Source organism: Mytilus galloprovincialis, chromosome 3, assembly GCF_965363235.1.
Source record: "Mytilus galloprovincialis chromosome 3, xbMytGall1.hap1.1, whole genome shotgun sequence".
Taxonomy (NCBI): Eukaryota; Metazoa; Mollusca; class Bivalvia; order Mytilida; family Mytilidae; genus Mytilus; species Mytilus galloprovincialis.
Window position 1 is genome coordinate 45,308,596 of NC_134840.1, and position 24,641 is coordinate 45,333,236.

The 24,641-nt window shown below is 31.1% G+C and overlaps 1 protein-coding gene across 1 annotated transcript in view; it reads left to right on the forward strand.

Annotated features, from left to right (window-relative positions):
• Positions 1 to 410: 410 nt before the first annotated feature.
• LOC143068089 (thioredoxin domain-containing protein 16-like) overlaps positions 411 to 24,641 on the forward strand; it is a 34,425-nt gene continuing 10,194 nt past the window's right edge. The window contains exons 1-11 of the mRNA XM_076241860.1: positions 411 to 693; positions 8,896 to 8,978; positions 9,772 to 9,926; positions 11,606 to 11,727; positions 13,456 to 13,546; positions 15,525 to 15,681; positions 16,154 to 16,317; positions 18,089 to 18,170; positions 19,519 to 19,729; positions 23,312 to 23,461; positions 24,347 to 24,575. Of these exons, the coding sequence (XP_076097975.1) occupies positions 516 to 693; positions 8,896 to 8,978; positions 9,772 to 9,926; positions 11,606 to 11,727; positions 13,456 to 13,546; positions 15,525 to 15,681; positions 16,154 to 16,317; positions 18,089 to 18,170; positions 19,519 to 19,729; positions 23,312 to 23,461; positions 24,347 to 24,575 (1,622 nt within the window). The 5' untranslated portion in view covers positions 411 to 515. The remainder of the gene's footprint in view (positions 694 to 8,895; positions 8,979 to 9,771; positions 9,927 to 11,605; positions 11,728 to 13,455; positions 13,547 to 15,524; positions 15,682 to 16,153; positions 16,318 to 18,088; positions 18,171 to 19,518; positions 19,730 to 23,311; positions 23,462 to 24,346; positions 24,576 to 24,641) is intronic.

A 24,641-nucleotide genomic window follows, 5' to 3' on the forward strand; every position in this document is an offset into this window, starting at 1 on the left:
TTCTGTCTTGTACTGTCTTTTGGTCTTTTTTCTTCCCTTTTTACCAGAGTTGATTACCATGGCGTTGTCATATTATTTTATGATTATGAGTTTGAGGTTGTGAATGTTCCTTTGATATCGTTCGTCTCTCTTTTAAAAACTGAGACTACTATTGTGTGCAATTTCATTATAGTGAGTAGTGTCAGTTAATGTATATCATAATTATCATCATCAAATCTCAGTGGTTACTTTTTTTGGCGGACGTCGGAGAAAACACCTTATATTGTAAACTAACTAACTAACTAATTTTATTCAGTATAAAATCCAGTTCAAAAGGATTGTATGTACTCGGAAACGTCAGACACATATTATATCATTATATTTCGGACTACCTCTTGCTTAAAGGTTCGCATAAAAACATCCAAGGTTATCCGAAGAAATAAAATATTTATGTTTATATTTTTTTCCTGTACATGTTATTCCTGGAAAAGGTCTTGATAAAGCTACCACGTTTCTAAAACAATACGTTGCAAAATATGGATACCTTGTGGTTTAATATTGGGCTAGCTTTTCTATTTTTGGGAACAGTGTCAGTAAATTGCAAATCTGTAAATGAAATGCAATTTCAGCACATGAAAAAAATATTAGATGAATCCGAGTTGGATAACCTTCGTCAAAGGAATGAAGTATCGGCAGTTTATTATTACAAACGTGGTAAGTACTCACAAATTTCTATGAATTACAAATGTTGTGACTCAAAATTTATTTACATATGTAGGTTTATGAACCCTTCTCAGGCTTCTGTAGACATGTAAATTACAAAATTTTCAAACTGCAAAGACAAAGTATTAAAACAACAAAGATAATGAATAATAGAGATGGGCTATTTTGTGCATATGTTCCGGACCGTATGAGTATTTGGACCGTACGCGTACGGTCTGGACCGTATGCGTACTTTTTCAAAATACTCATACGGTCGGACCGTACGCGTACGGTCTGATTAATATCATTAAGAAGTTGCTTAAGTTTATAAGTTACAAATGCATGTAAAGTTCATGTACAGATCAACATAACTTAACTCTCAAATTAATATGGAAAAGTTCAATTGTAATTGGAATGAAAGCTTTATTTGTTAACTAATAAAAAAATTCACGCTTATTAAATCTATTAATATCTTGTATTTAGTATGTCGATCAGTAATACATTAATTGAATTATGATCATAGAAATTTACGATATCGGAAGTAAACATGATGTGGGACGACAATTTTAGAATATTAGAAACTTTACAAAAAAATGCAAATGCAAAGGAACATGAATGAACTGCAAACATGTAAATGTAAAAACTATATCATTAATTGTGGTAGTAAGTGTCACCTTGAGGGAGAGTACCAAACTAGTATTCAGATATACAATTAAACAAATATTTAATGTCAAATGTTCAATTGTTCATTTTATCCATCTAAAAGTGATTGTAATGATAACAATTTATAAAACTAAAAATAAAGATTGTGATAAATGGTTATCTCGTACTGGACCATACGCGTATACTCATACGGTCCGACCGTACGCGTATGGTCGGACCGTACGAGTATACGTATACGGTCCGGACCGTACGCGTACGGTCCAAATACTCATATGGTCTGGAACACATATACTAAGGAGAAACTTGGATCTCCTGTAGTTGGTGATCGCAATACTGGTATACCAGTATTGTCCACAATACTGGTATAAGTATTTTGTACCAGTATTGTAACTTGTTTTGAAAAAAAAACCAGCAATACTGGTACATTACTGATATACCAGTATTGTAGCTGTATTGTTGACTATACTTTAAGGTGTATAATGAAAAATAAGATATTGAATATCAAAGGGAGATTGAATGAACTCAAAAAGATTAGAGGATAGTTGTGAAATCAATAAGCAACCAGTTAAAGAATAATTACTTTACTTCTACAAATAAACAAAAGATTATTGTAATTAACTCATATTATTCAAACAATTGTTTTAAATTATATAAATAATTGCTAATAATTTTATCATATTTCTGATATGAGGCAGGCATTACCTGTGAATGGGGACGAAGTCTAGGATTTTTTTTTTTAATCAACAATGTTAAAAAGAGAAACGGAAATACTGTAACGTTTCCGATTTTGTTTTGTTGTTAGGGATTTTCAGTTGTGACGTTATTTAAGTTATGACGTCATAGTCAATGTAAACAAAGAAACGCTGTCATCAGGTAACGTTTTTTTTTAATAACAAACATTTTTTTTTTAAATGAATTAGTATTAGTTCCTTTCTTAGACTTATAAATATACATTTTATTCAAAGTCTCATGTAAACACGACCAGAAACGGAAGTAGATTTCTGCGCAGATCCAGAAATTCAAAAACGCGACAAAAAAAAATTGAACGATTTTGAGTTCATTAGTACAATGAAAAATTCAGGAAATTTTCCCGATTTTTTTTTTTATTGAATTTTCTACTGTAATAGGGGACTTCGTCCCCATATAATTCAATTTATATAAAAAAAAAAAAAAAGCTTATTATTATCTGAGTTATTATTCATTCAATAAATTCAATGAAACTATTACACTAAAACACTGTAAATTTAGCATTTACATGTTTGCCATTTTATATTTTTTACAGATATTTTAAGACATGTATACTTACAATGTAGATCATATGCATTCAGTGGCGGATCCAGAAATTTTCATAAGTGGGGGCCCACTGACTGACCTAAGAGGGGGCCCGCTCCAGTCATGCTTCAGTGATTCCCTATATAAGCAACCAAATTTTTTCCCAAAAAGGGGGGGGGGGGGCGGGCCCCTAGCCCCCCTCTAAATCCAACTCTGGCATTTGTTGGTATTAGTTTTATAATTAATTTTTTACAATAAACATGATAAAAGATATCAATATCCACTAAACATATAAAAAAGTTACTTAATAGGAAAACTTGATTAGAATCTAATTTTAACTAGTTTGTCTACATGAATGTTAAGGGTAGTTAAAGCAGTTGATTCAGAATCATGGGCAATACAATTTGTAACAGATATACATATGTAACTACTGGTACAAATACTCAAATACTAATGCTGGACAAGCACTCCTACAATAAGAGGGCCGCAGAGATGCTATCTAAACAAACTGAATACCTAAATATTAATATAGGAAGTGGGGATTGTATAAATGCCACCTGAAGAAGAAATAAACAATACCCTGATACCAATGCTGATGATACAGAATATTTAACAGCAATGTCAATATAAAATTATTCACTAAAATATACTGAGTCTCCGAAAGAGAGAACTGGAAGAAAACATAGAAGAAAGTAAAGAGTTTGTTAAAATGCTGAGACAGTACAGTTCCTTAAGAAATCACATCAGAACTTTCACAGTGAACCATCAATGAGATCATCATGATCATCAGTTAATTATGCAATCATTTCATATAAAATTGTCATGTCATATGTTAATATGTGACACCTCTAATCAAAGATTAAATTATAAATACCTACTATGCTATATGTATTGTTTATTTAAAAAAAAAACACAATACTGGTACAAAATTTTTATACCACTGGTATACCAGTATTGCGATCACCAACTACAGGAGATCCGGAAACGTTATGCAAAGTATTATTTTTTTATTGTTTCATTGCATTTAAGGTTTATGTACTCTTCTGTTGCCATTTTTGTACGAACTTTTCAAACTTCAATTGTATCAAAACTACAGATATAATGAATAATAGAGATAGGCCATTTTGTACATATTACAAGGGGAAACTTGATGCAAAGCATTATTTTTTACTGTTCCATTGCATTTAATAGAAAAAGAGGACTTTGTGGCAAATAAATCAAGATTTTTATAGAAAATCCACAGCCTTTATCCTTGTACTCTCATATTTGGCAATTTGATGACTGATAGATATAGGATTATTGCATGCAGTGCTAGCATTGATTTCCTTAAAACAAGTTTATAAATGTAGTTATTGGTTAAGACAAGTATAAATATGGCCAAAATCAAGTACACCTTTGAGGGTGCGCTCGACTTTAGTGACTCAGCACGAGGTGTTTTGGAATTTACAGGTTACTTAGAACTTTTTGTAAAAAATAAACACTAGCACATCATAGAAAATCAAGTGAGTAATTTATGTTTCAAATTTTATAACAAAAATCTCTGTATTAAAGGCTGTGGATTTTCTATAAAAATCTTGATTTATTTGCCACAAAGTCCTCTTTTTCTATCAAATGCAATGAAACAGTAAAAAATAATGCTTTGCATCAAGTTTCCCCTTAGAACATGTACTAAATGGCCTATCTCTATTATTTATTATATCTTTAGTTTTGATATAATTGAGGTTTGAAAAATTCGTACAAAAATGGCTACAGAAGGGTACATAAACCTTAATAGAAAATGAGGATTTTGTTGCAAATGAAACCATGATTTTTGTAGAAAATCCACAGACACAGATTTAAACATAGATTTCTCACTTGTTGATCTATGATGTATTATTGTTTACCAAAATCCTAAACAACCTTTAATTTCCAAAAAAACTTGTGCTGAGTCACTAAAGTCGAGCACACCCTAGAAGGTGTACTTGAATTGATCTATATTTATACTTGTTATAACCAATATCTAAAATAATAAACTTGTATTAAGGAAATCATTGCTACTGCATGCCATTATCCTCTATCTATGAAGCACCTAATTGCCAAAAATGAGAGTACAAGGGGAAAGGCTGTGGATGTTCTATAAAATTTCTATATGTTCATTATTGAATCAACACAATAGTACATAATCCTTAAGGTTCATCATAACAAATGGCCAAATATGGCCGTATTTTCACCTCATACAATGTAAACTACTCTGTGTACAGACTTACCTGTGCTGATTGGAAAGTTTTAATGCCTAGCATCCACTAGATACATGTATATAAAAGTTAAATGTATTTTGTGTTTAAGAAAGATCTTTCTTGGTTTTTGATGGGCATTTTTTTTCCTTTCTGCAGAAGGTGAAAAAATAAACAAACACCTGAATTACTTTGATACTGTCCACTCACTGACTCAGATAAACTCTTTAACTCACCTATAGTTGTGAAGATACCTCTTGTCCATGTCAATTAAGGACAATCAAAACAATACAAACCAGTTTTTACGTGAGGGAGCATCTCATAGTTATACCACAACTTAGTTGATTTTCACACCTTTTGCATGAAGGAAAAAAAATGCCCATCAAAATCCAAAAGAGATTTTATCTTTCTGAAACACCAACTTCACAGGTAAGTCTGTACTCGGAGTAATTTTTGGCATGTAAATACAGCCATATTTGTCTGTTTGTTATGATGAACCTTAATATACAATCAGTATCTAATTGTTTTACTGTTTAATTAAAACTAATGAGCAGTCTGTAATACTAACAAACAGCATTAACTACTAATCATAAGTCTTTAAGAGTTGGTTGAGTACAAGTTGGAAAATGAACCAAATAAAATACAACATGTATAGTCATTGATTTTATGAAGACAGCTGGTTACTGTTGCATGTACATGTACATTTATAATGTTAAAATGATAAAAATATAATGTTACATTGGAGACTAATCATGCTAATTGCCGGAATGCAGGGTCAGATAAGGAACCAATTCATTATGAATGTAACAATACCTTCTGCGCAAATGCAGGAAATAAAAAAGTTAGAAAATAAAAAAATTAAGGATGTTGAGTTCATAAGTAGATTGAATTGTTCATTTTTTTCTTTTTATATTTTGTTGATTTTTCTACTGTAATTGGGGACTTCATCCCCGTAACATGCATAATATTTGTGTCTATTGTTACATTGTGTTATAGTTAAGTTAATGCACTTCAATGTATGCTGGAAATAGTGATATATATGTATTAAAATAAAACTTCAAAACTTTTATTTGAATTTTACAATCATGACAATATTGCATACAATTTTAAAAACAATTTTTTACAAAGGTATTTTCTACAAATCCAGTATTTTGCTTTGGGACTTGGGAGCATGTTTCAGTTGGATGCATTTTTGGTGAAACCATTCTAGGTAGCCATCACAAACGAGTGATGCATCAATGTGCTCATTGGTTTTGCAGATTATACAATTCCACTATGCAATATCCCTTTTAGAAACTTTCAATGTCTGCCATGTCACCAGTTGAAAAATATTTTATTACTCTTGTCAGTCTTGTGATGTTTATATTTATGTCAAATTTTTGTTGAAATAAAACAATAAAGAACCTATCTTTTCAGCTTGTGCTACATGTACAAACTTGTATATTATGTATGACAATGTTCAAATCAGTATCAACCAGAAGGATAAGTTTATGTTGTATGGTAGGCATGGTATGAGTTGCAATACTAGTACTGTAAAAAGCAAAATTTTGTAACTACATTTATAAAGAAGCCATGAACTTTAAAATTTAAAATTTTGTTGAGCATGCAACATTCATATCTCGAAAATAGAGACATAGAGATCTTAGATTTGCTCATCTGTGTCAGCAGCGCCAGTATTTAGGTTTTGTTTGTGGTTTTAAGTTTGTTGAGACATCAATAACTGTCAAACTTTCATTGAATTTTATGAAATTTTGACTGAAGCTTGAATATGATTATGTCAGACCAAAATACAATTTACAGAGCAAGATTGTAAATATTTTGTTTCTGTTTTTTACTGAAAAATGGATTTATTTTTTTTTTTACAGCAAACAATTAAAGTTTTTTATATGTCTCTGGTATGAAATTCGTGCATATGAGTCTGTTCAGAAGTGGTTGATAAAGTGATTGATGTGTAACAAATTTTAACATGTAAATAAAGTCTGGGGTTTAGGTTACACATCAATTACTTTGTCTAAGCTTGATAAAATTTTATGAAACTTTTGCAGATTTTTTTTTATGATTGTGAGATAATGTCAAGCAAACCTTTGACAATACATTTTTTTCATTTTCAGTATTTTTTTTATAGATGGATTTAGTATTATACAGTTAATATTAACAGACAGTGAGGGTTTACATTTTTGTTAATGATAAATCTGTACACCTTCATGGATTGTTATGAAACTTGCACAGAAGCTAATCCTCAACACCAAAATAAAGCATAAAAGAAATTTTGATATGTTTTTTTTTAAATGAACATTACACTTTTACACTGACAGCAGCTATCACAGGCAAGACATACAAATGTATATGTAGGGTTCTGCTGAACCCTTTACAATTTTTTTTGCATTTACTAACACGCATATACATACATGTATATATATATTGGTAAAGCAAATTTACAGATCTAACATTGTTGGGTTGATGTTTAGACGAGTTGTATATACATTATGTACACAGCCATGTATCACCATCATTGATGGCGATCCGATGGATACATCTGTTGTAGAGTTGTCACTGACTCAGACGTACTTATAAATATAATTATTTTCTGTGACTGTATATTACATTAATTTGTAGGATCCTTTACTACAGATAATTTAGCTGATCTGTAACAATAAAATCTTCATGCCTTATATATCATGTACTGTAGTACGCCGCTAGATTAAAACTGACGAGGAAAGGTAACACACGGCCAGCGAAAGCTCTTTTATAGAGAGCCCAGGTGGTCGTGTGGTCTAACGGGACGACTGCAGTGCAGGCGATTTGGTGTCACGATATCACAGTAGCATGGGTTCGAATCCCGGTGAGGAAAGAACCAAAAATTTGCGAAAGCAAATTTACAGATCTAACATTGTTGGGTTGATGTTTAGACGAGTTGTATATATGTATATATATATAAGTGCCTATAAATAGCAGCACATGACATACAAATCTATGGGAGTGTGGATTAATCAGTACAGAGATTAATTCAATTACACAAATAAAATTATAGATTGCCTAACAATGTAATTTTAACACACTATTTAGTATGTAAATATAAGAATGTTTAAAATATTTACAAAATGATGAAAATAAACGCAATATTTCGCTAGACCAACTAGCTTTATCAAGGGTGCATCTATCCAGGTGAAATCGGATGTAGATGATAAGAAACTTTTGCAGCTCAACGTCTATGTTGTACTGAACTGCCTTTAAAATAAGAAAATTTTGCAGCTCAATGTCTATGACCTCTTGCATTTAGCTGCTTTGAAAATAAGAAAATTTTGCAGATCAATGTACATGTTGCACTTGGAGTTAGCTACCTTAAAAATACATAATTGGTAGTTGAAGTTAGCAACGTCCATTGGCCAATATTACGGGATAAAAAGGACGATGCTTTGTTTTAAATTATTCTTTATCTTTCCTGTATCTTTTTTCGTCTTTTTCGTTAAGACCATCAGGTTCTAAAGTGTGGAGTTGGTGGATATGTACATATATATATATGCATGTTCAAAGCCTTTTTGTAAATTTGCACATATTTTGTTCAATATGTGCATGTTGTAAAGATACCATGCAGTCAAAACACAATTTTCACTAGAGCTTTATAGCTTGCTGTTCTTTATGTTTTTCCGTCTGCCCCAGTCAGGAGCCTATGACCTTTGTTATACTTGTATGTTTAAAAAAAAAATAACTTCATTTATATGTTTCAGAGTTAATGGTGACAACCATTTTCATTGAACTAGTACAAATTTTTCTTCCTCTAGGTTTGGGATTTTCTCATATAATCTCACTGTGTTGAAGACCCATTGGTGGTCTTATGCTGTTTTCTGTATGTTAGTCGGGTTGTTGTCTCTTTTACATATTCCCAATTTTCATTCTTTATTTTATTTTGTTGGTACTGTATTCAGATCTGTTGAGAAATCTGTTGTGTTTGGTTAATTTTTTTATTATTAACTAGTGCACTATACCATACTTTTTTTACACAGGTTATTTGTATACATTGCTATGGAAAAAAACATGCAAAACTATGTTATTTATGTTATTGCAGATATTCCACGATTGAAAGGCTTTCTCAAAGAGTTAGACAAGACAGCAGAATATTTAAAATTATATGGAGTGGAAGTTGGATTTGTGAGTATATTATTGTTAAATATTGAATAAAGTATATAGAATGTAAGTGTGTCATATATTTTGAAAATAAGGTTTTTTTTGCTTAATCATGTTGATTAAGATTAATTTAATAATACAAGTAATTAAACATATGTTTCGATGTGTGCCCCAATATTTAATGAAAATATTAATGAAACAGTGATGTATGATTGAAAACTTATTAAGGAGGGGTACATATGCTGTAGCAAAACTCCCAATGATTACTAAGAATTTCAGCTATTTATTTCATTTTCTAAGTAACTTTTGAAACCTAAAATTTATACTGTATCATATAGATTATAATTTTACAAGGAAAAAAAAATAAAAAAAAGTTTTATAGTACTTAGCATGTTGAAGTCAATGCAATTTTAATATATTTACAAATAACATGTGTATGTCAAAATTTTGATAAATTTTATTATTTAAATTTCATCTATCAATCAACTACAGATTTGCTTCCGATTTTAAAATGTCTTAATTGTTTGAGGAAACATATAAGGAAGTATACATGTATTTCTTTTTCCCCTTACATTACTTACTATACTTCTAAATCAACCTTCACCTTCTTGTTCCTTGTAGATGTTATATCTTCTTTCCTCTTTACTTTCCTGTCTTTTTTTCTCACCCTTTTAACATACAGCAAAGGCAATCTCCAAAATTTTCTTGTCTTAATTTCTCTATTACTATTATTTTAATAGCCTTTCCCTTTTATCAATAGAAATTATTAAACTTTGCATATTTTTGAGTTTGATAAAAGTAAGTTTTATTTGTTTAGTTTGATTGTGGAATTCTACATGAAGCCAAAGAACCAAAGTGTAATGAGCATAATGCAGAGTTCCAAATCTTTACATACCGTAGTAACCACGTTCTGTTGGAACTGGGATTAGAGACTATGTTTGATGTGAATTCTATCATGTCCAATATTCTACAGTAAGTTAATATAGTACATTGTAATACTTTATGACCTAGTATTCTATTCATTTGTAAGAACATTTATGACTGATTGTTATTTTCTTTATGTCCAGTGGCAAATACTTCATGCATGTTCAGAACATACAAATAACAATTGATACAAACATAGGTTCTGTAAGTTAGGGTCAAACAGAGTGAATGACAGGTAATTTGGACAGCACAACAATATGAGAATATGTTCATGTTGGATAAGGACAGAAATTTTCCTTTCAACTGGCACAAACTCTTTACAAAAGTAACTAAATTTAACAAGCTCACTTTTGCAAGGGATTGCTGGTAAAAAAAAAAAACATCAAGAGATTATCATATTTCTATACCCCAGTTAACATTTAAGAAAAAAATGTTAAGTCAAGTAATTTTAAGGTATTTCATTATAGAAATGTGTTTAATAAGAAATTGTGTTTAAACAATACAATAAAATCAATAAGATATTATTATGTAGTGTAACAGTTGTTCAGTTTCATGTTGCATTTAATTCTCAGTATTTATATAAAAATTACACCAATTATCCTGGTATCTATGATGAGTTTAATTATAGAATAAAATAAAAATAATGGTGATATTTTAGTTATATATTTAAAAATAGGTAAAGACAGGTAGACTGAGGTATCTTTTCAATCAAAATTACACTTGCAAATTAAGCTGATGACAAGGTTTTCAGATTGTGCGGAATTTGTGCCATTGTTGATATTTGATTCAACCTGATTGATTGATTGATTGATTGTGTCTGGTGATACAATGAATATATTTTTTTATTGCAGAAGCAAACATAATGCTATAGCAAAATAACATAATATACAATTACAATAATGACAGTAAACAAACAGAGAACAACACAATATGGTCATAATGATACAGTTTTGACTACTTAGACCAATTGGCCAACAAGGCCTCTTATTAAAATATGAATAATGCCATGTAATATAATGTCTTCAAAAAACACTACATGTAATGTTTCTTCCAGATTAGTATTAAACAATGAGGTACCAAAACACTACATCAAATTTTTCTTCCAGATTAGTTTTTAATCCATTATGTAGGAAAACACTACATAGAATATTTCTTCCAGGATCTTCCAAATTAGTATTAATCCATCATGTACCAAAACACCAAATAAGGTCAGGGAACACAGTTATCGTTCCTCAATTTTTTATGTCCACAAATGTAGTCCCTAGTGTGGACAGTGTGTTACTTGCTATTTTTTTATACCCCTTTTAAGTGTATGTATTCATGTTTTATGCCTCAAACAGCAAGATGGGGATGAAATTAAACTGTAAAAAAATTTGGGTCATGAATTTCAAAGTAAAGTAGTGACTTGATCCAGCTGAAAAAGGTTAAAAATTAGCACTTGGAAAATGTAAAAAGATTTCAAGACCCCTTTAACATAAATTTGTCCATATTTTGAGTTAGAGCCGATGAAGTTTTCTATATTTTTGATATAATTTGTCCCAAAAGTAGTACAACACACTAAAAATATTATTGAGAAAGCGCAGGTGGGATTTTTTCAATTTTCATTTATCATCTAAAAGAAATGCACTACGACATAACTGTGTTCTTGGACCATAAAACATTTCTTCCAGATTAGTATTTATCAGTTACATGATGTTCCAAAATGCTATATAAATTGTTTCTTCCAGATTAGTATTAATCCATGATGTACCAATACTACAGTCTGTGGAAGAGAGGATTGAATATGAGAATAAATACAAGGGAGAGAAGGATATACTGTTTACCTACCAGAAAGCTATTGGCACATTTGGTAATTAGTTTTAGTTAAAAAAAAATGTTTAATTTGGTAGTACTCATAAAATTTATATCACATTTAAGAGCAATACATTAGAAATTGTATATACAACTTTTTTTATATTTTTTGCTCCACCTAAGATAGTAATGGCATTTTGCAACATAATTATTTTTTCTTCTCTGTGTGTCTGTCTGTTTTTCATTTGTCCTGTATCAAGTTAAATATATGTTTGAGGGATGTTAAAGTTTGCTAAATTGTAATTTATCATAAAGTTAACTCCTCTTTGAATCTGAGTACACATGTTCATTAAAATGTCAAGTTTTAAAAATACATGCCAAAGTTATGGATTTGACTCAGATTTCATGGTTAACTGAATATGGAAATGGCTGAAAGTGTGAGTGTGATATGTGAACTTTCAAACAGATAAAATTATTACTTCAATTCATTTTCCAAGAAAAACTCAGCAGTATATATTTGACTTTGTAAATAACAATTTTTACTGACTTTTTGGACAATTGGTCAGATTTAGACATGCTTCTTTCACCAAATGATACAAGTTGATCTATAATTAACAAGCTTTATTTACCCACAATTGTATATATTAATTCAATCTAACATTAAACTTTATCTTTGGTCTAAACTTTATAAAGATGCAAACAAGAACACTAGATTGGGTTAGATTCTATTATTTGTATTGTTTTTGGTTTGCATACAGTTTTAAGTCCCCAAATATGTTTTGTGTTCTTATACGTACATATAAACATTGTATCACTGTTAAAGATAAGTTTGTATCATGTAGACATGTTTAAATGACAGTGATAAATTATAACCAAAAAAATTGAATGAAAAAGACTGCCAGACTTGCACATCAAAATGTAAAGACATATAAAGAGATGTATGTGTTTTGAAAAATTAAAATTGTGAAAAACATAATGAAGTAGTAAATGTTTGTGCACACTTTTTATACAGTTTATTTGGTTTAAAACTGACACAAAGTTTATAAATGTTAATAAGGCAGTTAAAAGATATATTTGGGGACTTAAAGTTTATGCAAGCCAAAAAATACAAATATTGTCTAACCCAATAAGCAGTACAAAAAGTCTGTACTAATTATAATTTACATATGCCAACATCTTCAAAGGTTGTTTGATAGTTCAAACAAAATAGTACAGTGAAGTCAGATATCGATCATTATACACCTTATTGCTATTTGTCCACCATTACTGGACATCACTGGACATCACACAGGATCCCATAAAATTTTGATATTATGATACAAAACATTTGACGCCACAATGGAAAAGTGATTGTTGTACGACATCAAAAGTTCAAGCGGGACCAATTCTCCAGTCAGCCGGGATTAGCAATAAGGTGTATTTAGATCCTATTCAGTCAGTGCAACACAATGTATTGATGAAATGTTATACTTTAATATTTAAGCTATAACATAATGTGTATTTGAGTTCTCAAACTTGTCCAGAAAACATCGCATAAACCATGCTTAAGCAATGCATGGTGTATAAATCTGTTATACAAAATAGAAATGACAATCATTAACAAAGGAAGATAACTCTTAACTTGCAATTCAAGTTTTATTTAAAAATTTGCAAAATGAAAGCTTTCTTTTATCTTAAGTGCTCACTAAAATGTTGATTGTTTGTTGATAAAGTGTAATTGTACATGTTATACCCTCTACACATTAAATCATGATTATAAATTGATGAAAACGTGTTTTATTCACAGAACATAGGATCTTTATGGAAGTGGCCTTTGCTTATCATGATAAATTTAAGTTTGCTGTGTGCACTAATAAACAGGCCGTACAAGATCTTAAGTAAGTATTTTCTTTTTACTGCTTTCATAATTGTTTAACATCGACAGAAAAAAGAACTTTTGAATATTTTAATATATTAAAAGAGAACAAAAACTCGGCAACAATACAAAAGAATGCTTGCAGTTCTTGTCTCTTGGTATCCTCCTACCTTTTTACATGTAATAATAAAAGTGTATTAATATAACTTCAACTTCACTCACTCACATTATCCTCCAAGAATATGATTAATATGTTGATACAAAAAAATACAAACAATACTTATAAGTTTCATATGTCTGAAGCGTATCAATCTGATTGTTGTTATTAGTTCCCTACTGACAAAGTTGGTAAAAAGGTGACCTACGGTTAGCACTCTGTCCGTCCGTCTGTCTGTCAATTTGTCAGTCCAGCAATTCATTTTTTATGCCCCACCTACGATAGTAGAGGGGCATTATGTTTTCTGGTCTGTGCGTCCGTTCGTCCGTCTGTTCGTTCGTCCGTTCGTCCGTCTGTCCCGCTTCAGGTTAAAGTTTTTGGTTAAGGTAGTTTTTGATGAAGTTGAAGTCCAATCAACTTGAAACTTAGTATACATGTGCCCTATGATATGATCTTTCTAATTTAAATGCCAAATTATAGTTTTGACCCCAATTTTACGGTTCACTGAACATAGAAAATGATGCAAATTTCAGGTTAAAGTTTTTGGTCAAGGTAGTTTTTGATGAAGTTGAAGTCCAATCAACTTGAAACTTAGTATACATGTGCCCTATGATATGATCTTTCTAATTTAAATGCCAAATTATAGTTTTGACCCCAATTTTACGGTTCACTGAACATAGAAAATGATAGTACAAATTTCAGGTTAAAGTTTTTGGTCAAGGTAGTTTTTGATGAAGTTGAAGTCCAATCAACTTGAAACTTAGTATACATGTGCCCTATGATATGATCTTTCTAATTTAAAAGCCAAATTATAGTTTTTACCCCAATTTTACGGCTTACTGAACATAGAAAATGATAGTGCAAATTTCAGGTTAAAGTTTTTGGTCAAGGTAGTTTTTGATAAAGTAGAAGTCCAATCAACTTGAAACTTAGTATACATGTTCCCTTTGATAAGATCATTCTAATTTTAATGCCAAATTAGAGAATTTATTCCAATTTCACGGTCCACTAAACATAGAAAATGATAGTGCGAGTGGGGCATCCGTGTACTGTGGACACATTCTTGTTTCACTCTTTTTTTCTTCATACTTGAAGATACTGATTTGATATTTGGTTAATTGTTTTATCATAACAAGTTGTTGATCAAATTCAAATTTTTTTCCACTCAAATAATTTTGTGCAGAGTTATGGTTTTTGGACTTGAGTTAAATAATCGGTTTTCTACACTTTTTTTCGTCATGCTTGAAGATGTTGACTTGAAATTTGTTATATAATTTACGCTATGACAAGTTATAGATCAAGTTAGCATTTTTGTAGTACAATTAAGTTTTAACTGGTAGGGGACTTTGTATTGCCTTGAAATACTCTCAGAGTTCATGTTTTAGATAGGCTTCATACAACACTGAATGCAGAAAAGGCTATACCAGAAGTAATAAAGTTTTATACATGTAAAGCAATTAAAATATCCATTGTCATGGTTAAAACGAAAAAACAGTTATAACTAAATAAAGAACAGACAGACTGAAATATTTTAAGCATATATTAGAACAGCTACAAATGTATACTGTAAATTAAGATGATATCTGATACACATATCTGTATGCAGATTTCCATGAAAAACTTATTTTTTTAAAATCACTATAAATTTTGATTTAAAACAACCAAATGAAAGGCTTTTCATTGATTGACATGATAAAAGAATCATAAAGGTATGTTACTGCAATCTGTCTCCAAATCAATAGATAGTCGTTGAACATGTTTTAGAATTGAAATTAACTTTGGTTAAACTAAGATTTACATCCATATATTTATTGTTATTTAATTTGAAAAATGATTATTTCAGAGACAGTTCTTTCAGTCCCTCAGAGAAGTCTATATATGTACTTAGATGTAAAAATTGGACCGAAAAAGATCTGAAATGTCCCTATTTTAAATACAGCAAGAAATATGATCTAGCAACATTGGCTAACTTTGTCAAGAGTCTTACATACCCTAAAGTGGTAAGAATAGCTTTATTTGGTGAAATGGGCCCAACTTCGAAACAAACATATGAACCAAAAAAACACAAGATTAAAAGGCTACAGATTCTTGACTTGGGACTAGTGAAAAAATGTGGTGGGGTTAAACATGAGTAGTGAGATCTCAACCCTCTCCTATACCTATAGCCAATGTAAAATAAATAAAATCACAGTAAAACTCAGTATAAAAGCGCTATGAGTCCAATGTTAGAATATGTAACAGAAATAACAGGCAAATTGACAATGATGAACATAAATTAACAAAGGACTTCTAGTAGTTACAGACATTTTTTTCGAATATATGTAATGAAAATATTGAGTAAAGGGGAATATATCCTGGTAAATTTTCAGATCTTTGTTGAAACGCAGGAACACATAATACATATAAGATACCAAAAAGAGACAATAGGTATAAAAAACTGCATTATAATTGACTGATATCAACATTTTCCAGTTTATGATGCCGTCTGATGGTATGGAGATACCCTTCTATCAAGACAAAGGACTGCATGTAGGATATTTCTTCTACAACAAAGATTCTAAAGACACTGTTTTAAGTGCAGCCAGTGACACAGCTGATGCTTTTTTCACAAACATGGGAATAGTTGCTGTTGATGTGTAAGTCATATCATAAGAAAAAAAGTAAAATCACAAAAATACTGATCTCCGAGGAAAATTCAGAACTGAAAGTCCCTAATCAAATAGCAAAATCAAAAGCACAAACACATCAAACGAATGGATAACATCATATGGTAGTTAAGATTGACTGTACATTTTTGTATTTAAATATAAATATATGGAGATGTGGAATAATTGCCTATGAGACAACTTTTCACCAGAGATGTGAAGTTTTTTTCTTTGTTTATTTATTTTCATGAATTATAGTGTAGGGATATTTTTGTGAAAAAAAATCCCCCTAAATAAAAATGAATTTAATGTGCATGCATGACATCACCTGGATTTTATAACTGTTCATGTATGTTAAATTGACAGAAGGACTTCCAGTTCGTAAGTGGTATGGTATGACCCACATCAACCCTTTTACAATGGACTTTGAAAAAAATATTTAAGATGTTTAGATGTTTATTTTCAAATACAACTTAGCCACAGTGATTGTGTAACAGTAATGAAAATACATACATATAAAATATTTGCATATGAATTCATTCTCTATTTCACATAATACTTGACAGGCAACAAATAAAGTGAACCCACATTTAACAAAAATAACACATCATGCAAATAGAGTATCTGAAAAAAAAAGTAAAAAAATTAATTCTAAATTACATTGATATATGAATTTTTAGCTCACCTGACCTGAAAGGTCAAGTGAGCTTTTCTCATCACTTGGCGTCCGGCGTCCGTAAACTTTTACAAAAATCTTCTCCTCTGAAACTACTGGGCCAAATTTAACCAAACTTGGCAACAATCATCCTTGGGGTATCTAGTTTAAAAAAATGTGTCCGATGACCCGGCCATCAAACCAAGATGGCCACCATGGCTAAAAATAGAACACAGGGGTAAAATGCAGTTTTTGGCTTATAACTCAAAAACCAAAGCATTTAGAGCAAATCTGTCATGAGGGTAAAATTGATTATCAGGTCAAGATCTATCTGCCCTGAAATTTTCAGATGAATCGGACAACCCGTTGTTGGGTTGCTGCCCCTGAATTGGTCATTTTAAGGAAATTTTGCTGTTTTTGGTTATTATCTTGAATATTATTATAGATAGAGATAAACTGTAAACAGCAATAATGTTCAGCAAAGTAAGATTTAAAAATAAGTCAACATGACTGAAATGGTCAGTTGACCCCTTTAGGAGTTATTGCTCTTTATAGTAAATTTTTAACCATTTTTCGTAAATCTTAGTAATCTTTTACAAAAATCTTCTCCTCTGAAACTACTGGGCCAAATTTAACCAGACTTGGCAACAATCATCTTTGGGGTATCTAGTTTAAAAAATGTGTCCGATGACCCAGCCATCAAACCAAATTTAACCAAACTTGGCCACAATCATTACTAGGGTATCTTTTTTAAAAAAGTGTCTAATGACCCTGCCTACCAACCAAGATGGCAGACATCAGTAAATACAGTAACAGGTGAGCGACACAGGCTCTTGAGAGCCTCTAGTTTAGATATGATCAACAATCTTTCTATTTTTTGTGTGAAAATGGTAAAATTCATAAATGCATAAGGAGGTATTTATTTCATTAAAATTTATTTCCTATAAAAAAAAAGAATGCACCCATTTCCTCAATCTAATTAAAATTAATCAAGCCTTGATGCGTGACATATCAGAACGGGAGCAATTAAAGGATTTAATTTTAATTAGATTGCTATTTCCTCTGCTTCAAATTATAGCATTGTATAGAATGCATTTTATATTTCAGAGACCGTTTATCACCTGAAGAAAAAGTTGAACTTGATTTTCATGGAAGTTTTCCTGCTGTAGCATGTCATAAAAGAAATATGGTACGTTGCTTATCAAGCATTCAAAAGAGAATTTTTGCCATGTCAGACATATCTTATACAATTCATTTAAATGGTTTAGAATTTGAAAAAATCCTGTCCTTGTGGAAAACAAATAATTCATGAACTATATGTATTGATTATTTATGGTCTCTTTAGCTTACCTTGCCCAAAGCCATGTGAGCTTATGCCATCACTTGTCACCTGTCATCATCATCATTAACTAATTTAAGAATCTTCTCCTCTGCAACTACTGGGCCAAATACCTTTAAACTTAAATTTATGTTCCTTAGGGTATCTAGTATATAAATTGTATTTGAAGTTTTGATCCATCAACAAACATGGACACCATGGTTAAAAATAGAAAGTAGGGGTCAAATTCTGTTTTTGGCTTGTATCTCAAAAACTAAAGCATTTAGAGCAAATCTGGGTGTAAATTTTATATAGGACAATATCTATCAGCCCTGAAAATTTTAGATGAAATGAACAATGCATTGTTGGGTTGCTGCCACTGAATTGGTAATTTAAGGAAAATTTGCAGTTTATCTTGAATATATTTAAAGATAAAGATACACTGTAAACAGCAAAAATGTTCAGCAAAGTAGGATCTGCAAAAAAAAAAACATGACCAAATTTGTTAATTGATCCCTTTTAAAGCAGTTATCAAAGGCTATTTTTCACAATTTGTTCGTCATGTGTGCTAACCTTTAAAAAATTTCTCCTCTGAAATTACTGGGCCTAATACTTCTAAACTTTAACTAAAGTGTTAAATGTATGGACTACCAATGTGTCATGTTTAAAAGTTGACACATAAACTGTATGGTGAAGACAAGTTAGCTAGAGGTTCAACAGAGTTTACAAAATTTTTGAAGTTTGTTTTATAAATTACTATTTTTGTAGTTGAATGCAGGAAGTAATCATTGGGAAAATGAAAAAAAGAATAGCACAATTGACAGTGCTATGGGAAGTGTATTTGTCAAATAAACCAATCCTACTTTTCAGTAATCATAATTTTCCAGCAAGTGTCCCCTGCCTTTCCTATTTGTATACAAGTTATATATGTTGTTCATAGATATAAGAAGATGTGGTATGAGTTCCAATGAGACAAATCTCCATTCAAGTCACAATTTGAAAAAATAAACCATTTTGGGTCAAAGCATGGTCTTCAACATGGAGCTTCGGCTCACACTGAACAGCAAGCTATAAAGGCCCCAAAAATTACTTGTGTAAAACCATTCAAATGATAAAAACAACTTTCTAATTTATATAAAAAATGAGAAACACTTGATCCTGCAGTTAATATTTTCCATAGTCAACATATCAATGTCTGATAAATTATTTTTCTGTACAGGAAAAGCCAGTATTTATGGAAGGCAATTGGGGGAAATTACAAGTAATTCATCAATTCTTGGTAGGACAACTTAACAAACAAGATTCTCATGAATCTGATGTGCAGAGTATTTCGAGTGATGATTTCATCTCGTCTGAAGATATGGATGAAGATAGTGAACAATTCAATGAACAAGATTTCGAACAGTTTGGGGATGATGAAATTGAGGAAGGTATTGTATACTTATCATGCTTTGATAATGACTTTATTTAACCTTTTATGTGGTCAGGGGCTGCTCTGGCTCTCAAAAAGTTGGAGCCAGAAAAATCACCAGTTTTAAAAACTTGGAGCAAACTTTAGAACCAGCTAGAGTCTTTTATTTCTTATTCAAAAATTTAAACTATATGTTTAATTAATTTCTTATGCTCAGAGCCTGCACTTTACATCATTTAACATGTAATACTAAGTAAGTTATTGCATAGGGTTTATATACATACAACAAAACAACATGTGTAATTTATTTTCTTTTATCAGTATTTCATATGTATATAAACCCCCCCTTTTTTTTCTTTGATTTTACACCCCCTAGATGTAGAGTGTAGAGTATCAAAGTATTATCAGTTTCACCACAAGAAATTATGATTTTTTTCAAGAATAATCTCTAGCAGTCAAACAAAATGAAATTCTTACTGTCTATAAATTACAATGAAAGATAACTATTTCCTGTAAAGGGGGTTTCCCCGAATTTTCGGCCAAAAAGCACATGGCTTTCAACAATTGTAAACGAAGCATTCAATTTGTGATCATCGATAACAGCTTTAATCAATTTGATTTGGATATAGATATTCAATTTAAGGTACAGTCAAGCAATGTTTTTACTTTCTTCTGGATTAAAACTAGTTTTAAAGATCAATATAAAAATGAAATAATCTTTGTCATCAAAACAACAGACAATCTGAAATATATTGTGACCCATTAATTTTTTGAACACTGCTACAGAGGTCAAAGTTTAGTCATTTTTCAAACGAATGTATGTATTCTCTGTTACAACTAATCAACTGCGTTCGATATAAATATTTCAATAAATTAACGATGTCAAACATACGATTCCACAAGGTAAAATTTATACTTCAAAAGGTTTACTTTTTATTTTTCATGGAAGGATATTTGGAAGCTGTGTCAGGCTATAATATTTATCATTAAAATGATTTAAAAAATGAAATAGACAAAATGCCGGCTGACCATTTCCATTTGAATTAATTAATGTGGATGACCATTTATGACCCATCCGATAAATGGATTACCTGTAACAACAGATTATGACACCTGTTGTAACTGCTGATTAGCTTGGGGTCGTAAACAAAATCATAAACTTGTCGCCAGGTAAAGTTTTTTTAAACTTTATCCAATTAAATTGAAGATCGATATTGTCAAAAAATGAAATTTTTGACATAAGAAAACGTTGGCGCCAGAAATATCGCTAGCAGCCGTATTTTGTCGCCAGATGAAATAAAAAATCGCAAATTGCGACATTGGCGATGCACAGCGCGGTCCCTGATATGGTACCAATAGTCATAATTCAATGTTGTTATTGTTGTTGTATGTCATATTTGTTTTTCGTTTATTGTTTTGTGGATCAGGGCCAGTATGCATACAGCTACTTAAGTAAAGGTTTGTTCCGAACTGACAGATTTTTCCACATGTCCTTCAATGAATTAGTACTATGTTAGAAATCTGAACTTAAATGGTTTTATTTGTATCACCCCATGGCATTAGTTTTCTTGCTGAATATTTTGACACTTGTGATTTTGTTGCTTTTTAGCTCACCTGGCCCAAAGGGTCAAGTGAGCTTTTCTCATCACTTGGCATTCGTCGTCCGTTGTCCGTCATCCCTCGTCTTAACTTTTACAAAAATCTTCTTTGAAAGTACTTGGCCAAATTAAACCAAACTTGGCCACAATCATTATTGGGGTATCTAGTTTAAAAAATGTGTCCGGTGACCCAGCCAACCATCCAAGATGGCCGCCATGGCTAAAAATAGAAAATAGGGGTAAAATGTAGATTTTGGCTTATATCTCTGAAACCAAAGCATTAAGAGCAAATCTGACATGGGGTTATAGTGTTTATCAGGTCAAGATCTATCTGTCCTGAAATTTTTAGATGGATCGGAGAACCTGTTGTTGGGTTGCTGCCCCTAAATTGGTAATTTTAAGGAAATTTTGCCGTTTTTGGTTATTATCTTAAATATTATTATAGATAGAGATAAACTGTAAACAGCGATAATGTTCAGCAAAGTAAGATCTATAAAAAAAGTCCACATGACCAAAATGGTCAGTTGACCCTTAAAGGAGTCATTGCCCTTTATAGTAAATTTTTAACAATTTTTTGTTAATTTTAGTTATCTTTTACAAAAATCTTCGCCTCTGAAACTACTAGAACAAATTTAACCAAACTTGACTATAATCATCATTAGGGTATCTAGTTTGAAATATGTGTCCGATGACCCCGCCCGAAAACCAAGTTGGCCGACATGGCTAAAAATAGTATATAGGGTAAAATGCAGGTTTTCGCTCATATCTCTGAAACCAAAGCATTTTGAGCAAATCTGCTGTGAAAAAAATTCTTTATTAGGTCAAGATTTATCTGCTCTGCAATTTTCAGACCAATAGGGGAATTTGTAGTTGGGTTGCTGCCTCTGTATTGGTAATTTTAAGAAAATTTTGCAGCTTTTGGTTATTATCTTGAATACTATTATAGATAGAGATAAACTGTAAACAGCAATAATGTAAAGGAAAGTAAGAGCTACAAATAAGTCAACATGACCAAAGTGGTTAATTGACCCTTAAGGAGTCATTGCCCTTCATAGTAAATTTTTTACAATTTTCATAAATTTTGTAAATTTTTGTAAATTTTTTCAAAATATTTTCCACTGTCACTTCTGGGCCAATTTCATTATAGGTAGAGATAATTGTAATTAACCAGCAAGATTGTACAGTAAATTAAGATCTACACAATTTTGTCATGAATCCTTCTGTGTCCTTTGCTTAATATGCACATAGACCAAGGTGAGCGACACAGGCTCTTTAGAGCCTCTAGTTATAGCTTACTATGGCATGAATATTGTTCATTGTTGAAGGCCATACAGTGGACTATCATTGTTTTCATCTAAGTTATATGGTCTGGTCTCTGGTGGACAGTTGTCTCTTCTAATTTTTATAATAGGAAAATTTCTTAAGATTATACTGCTAACTTTTTGAGAAGACACTTCCTGCATAAAAGTTAGGTTTGCATTTTGGTTACTGGTAAGTGAATAATGAATTTCTTATTGACAATTGTAAACTGTAAACAAACTGATACAGCAGGGCTATCCAGTATCCTGATGGTGTCCATCTCATGGTTTGACTAATAATAACTATATTTTGTTACTACTATTTCAATATGTTCGAAGCAAAGGTAGCATAGGTTTTATGGTACTAGCTAATAAGCAAACATAACATCTTTTCTTTGTTCTTATATACATTTACGTTAAGAAATTTACAGTGTATTCTTGTGTCAAAGCAGACTCAAAACTGTCAAATTTTAGAGTAAAATATTATTGAGGCATAAATGGAAGAATATTCATATAAAGATACATTTTGAAAGTTGATATTTTATAGATGCTTAAAAGCCTTAAACAGATATCATACCTAGAAGATCTGCTATGTATTCTTTATTAATGAGTCATAGTTTGAGTGATTGTGCAAGATTAAAATGGAGTAAAATGAAGACTTCTTGAATTTTCATGTAGATCATAGATTTTTAATACTTGTTGTAGTTGAGACACAAGATGATGCTGTAGCTGAGGCGGTGTACCAGTCAAGGAGGAAACTTCCACAAGTGGATTTAATAGATGCTCTGACTGACAAAACTTTCCCTACCACCATTAAAAATAAAGATCTGGTCTTTGTTTTGTTTTATCTTCCATGTAAGTATTCACTTTTTTTCAATGGTAAATTTCCATCTGTTCTTTAACTGCTGTGACTTAGATCATTGTTTCAAATATCCCCTTAGTTCAATTTTAGAAACACCTTTTTTTTATGAAGTCTATTCAGAAGAAGGGCCAGGTCAGTCTGCCTTTGATCATTTTTGATTTGTCAAGCAGGCTACACATATCAGTTAAAATTTCTTTTTTAAGCCAATTTATTCACGATCTGTTCACTGCTTTCTGATTGATTCATTATTGAAAAAAATTACATAGTTATAAGAATAATTAACTGAGTTGAGGATGTTCCTTTTTCATTTTCCTGTACAGATCAACCAAATTTCTTTGGGTGTTATCTTTACTGAAGGTTTACCTAAAACAAACCACAAGTAACATAAAACTTAACAGAAAGAAATGCTGAGGATTCATTATCATTTGTAGGATACCAATACTTATGGATTTTGAGTGAATAATTTATCCACTTATTAAAATATTCAAGGAAGTACACATTTTCCATAGGCTTGTATGCAGAATTTGGGAGAACCCCAAAATCAAATATCCATGGTAATACAATTTTATGCTCGATCCACGAAAATCGGTATCCACATAAATAAAGGAATTCGTAGTAGGCATATGCTAATCTTTTTTTATGCTTGTGTCAAAAATTCCAATAAGGAACATATATTACATTATTGAAGTAATAAACTAATTTTCAAGACATTTCAGCCATTGGCCCTCTTCAGTTTCTTTATTTTTAGGATGTACCGTAAAGTAAAATGTTTTCCATGTGGTTTAGAAGAAAAATTAAATAAATGAAGAAGGCCAATGACCGAAACGTCTTGAAAATTGGTAAAAAAAAAATATAGTTAAATGTTTTCTGTTATTAAGTTGACGACAAGAGCATGGCATTCTTGTATGCTTATGCTGATGCTTCTAAGGAGATAGAAAATGATCCAGCTCGCCCACTGACCAGGGTCAATTGTCATGATTGGACTGATGTCTGTGGTAATGAAAAGATTAACATATATCCCACCATGAGGATGTACCGTAATGGAAAGATGTTGAAAGATTACAAAGGATTGTTAGATAGCAAAGCTGTTGTTACAACTGTCAAATTGTAAGTTTTTTTAAAGAATTACTGTGAATTATTTGTTATAAAAAAAAGTGTGTAGTGCAAATGTAA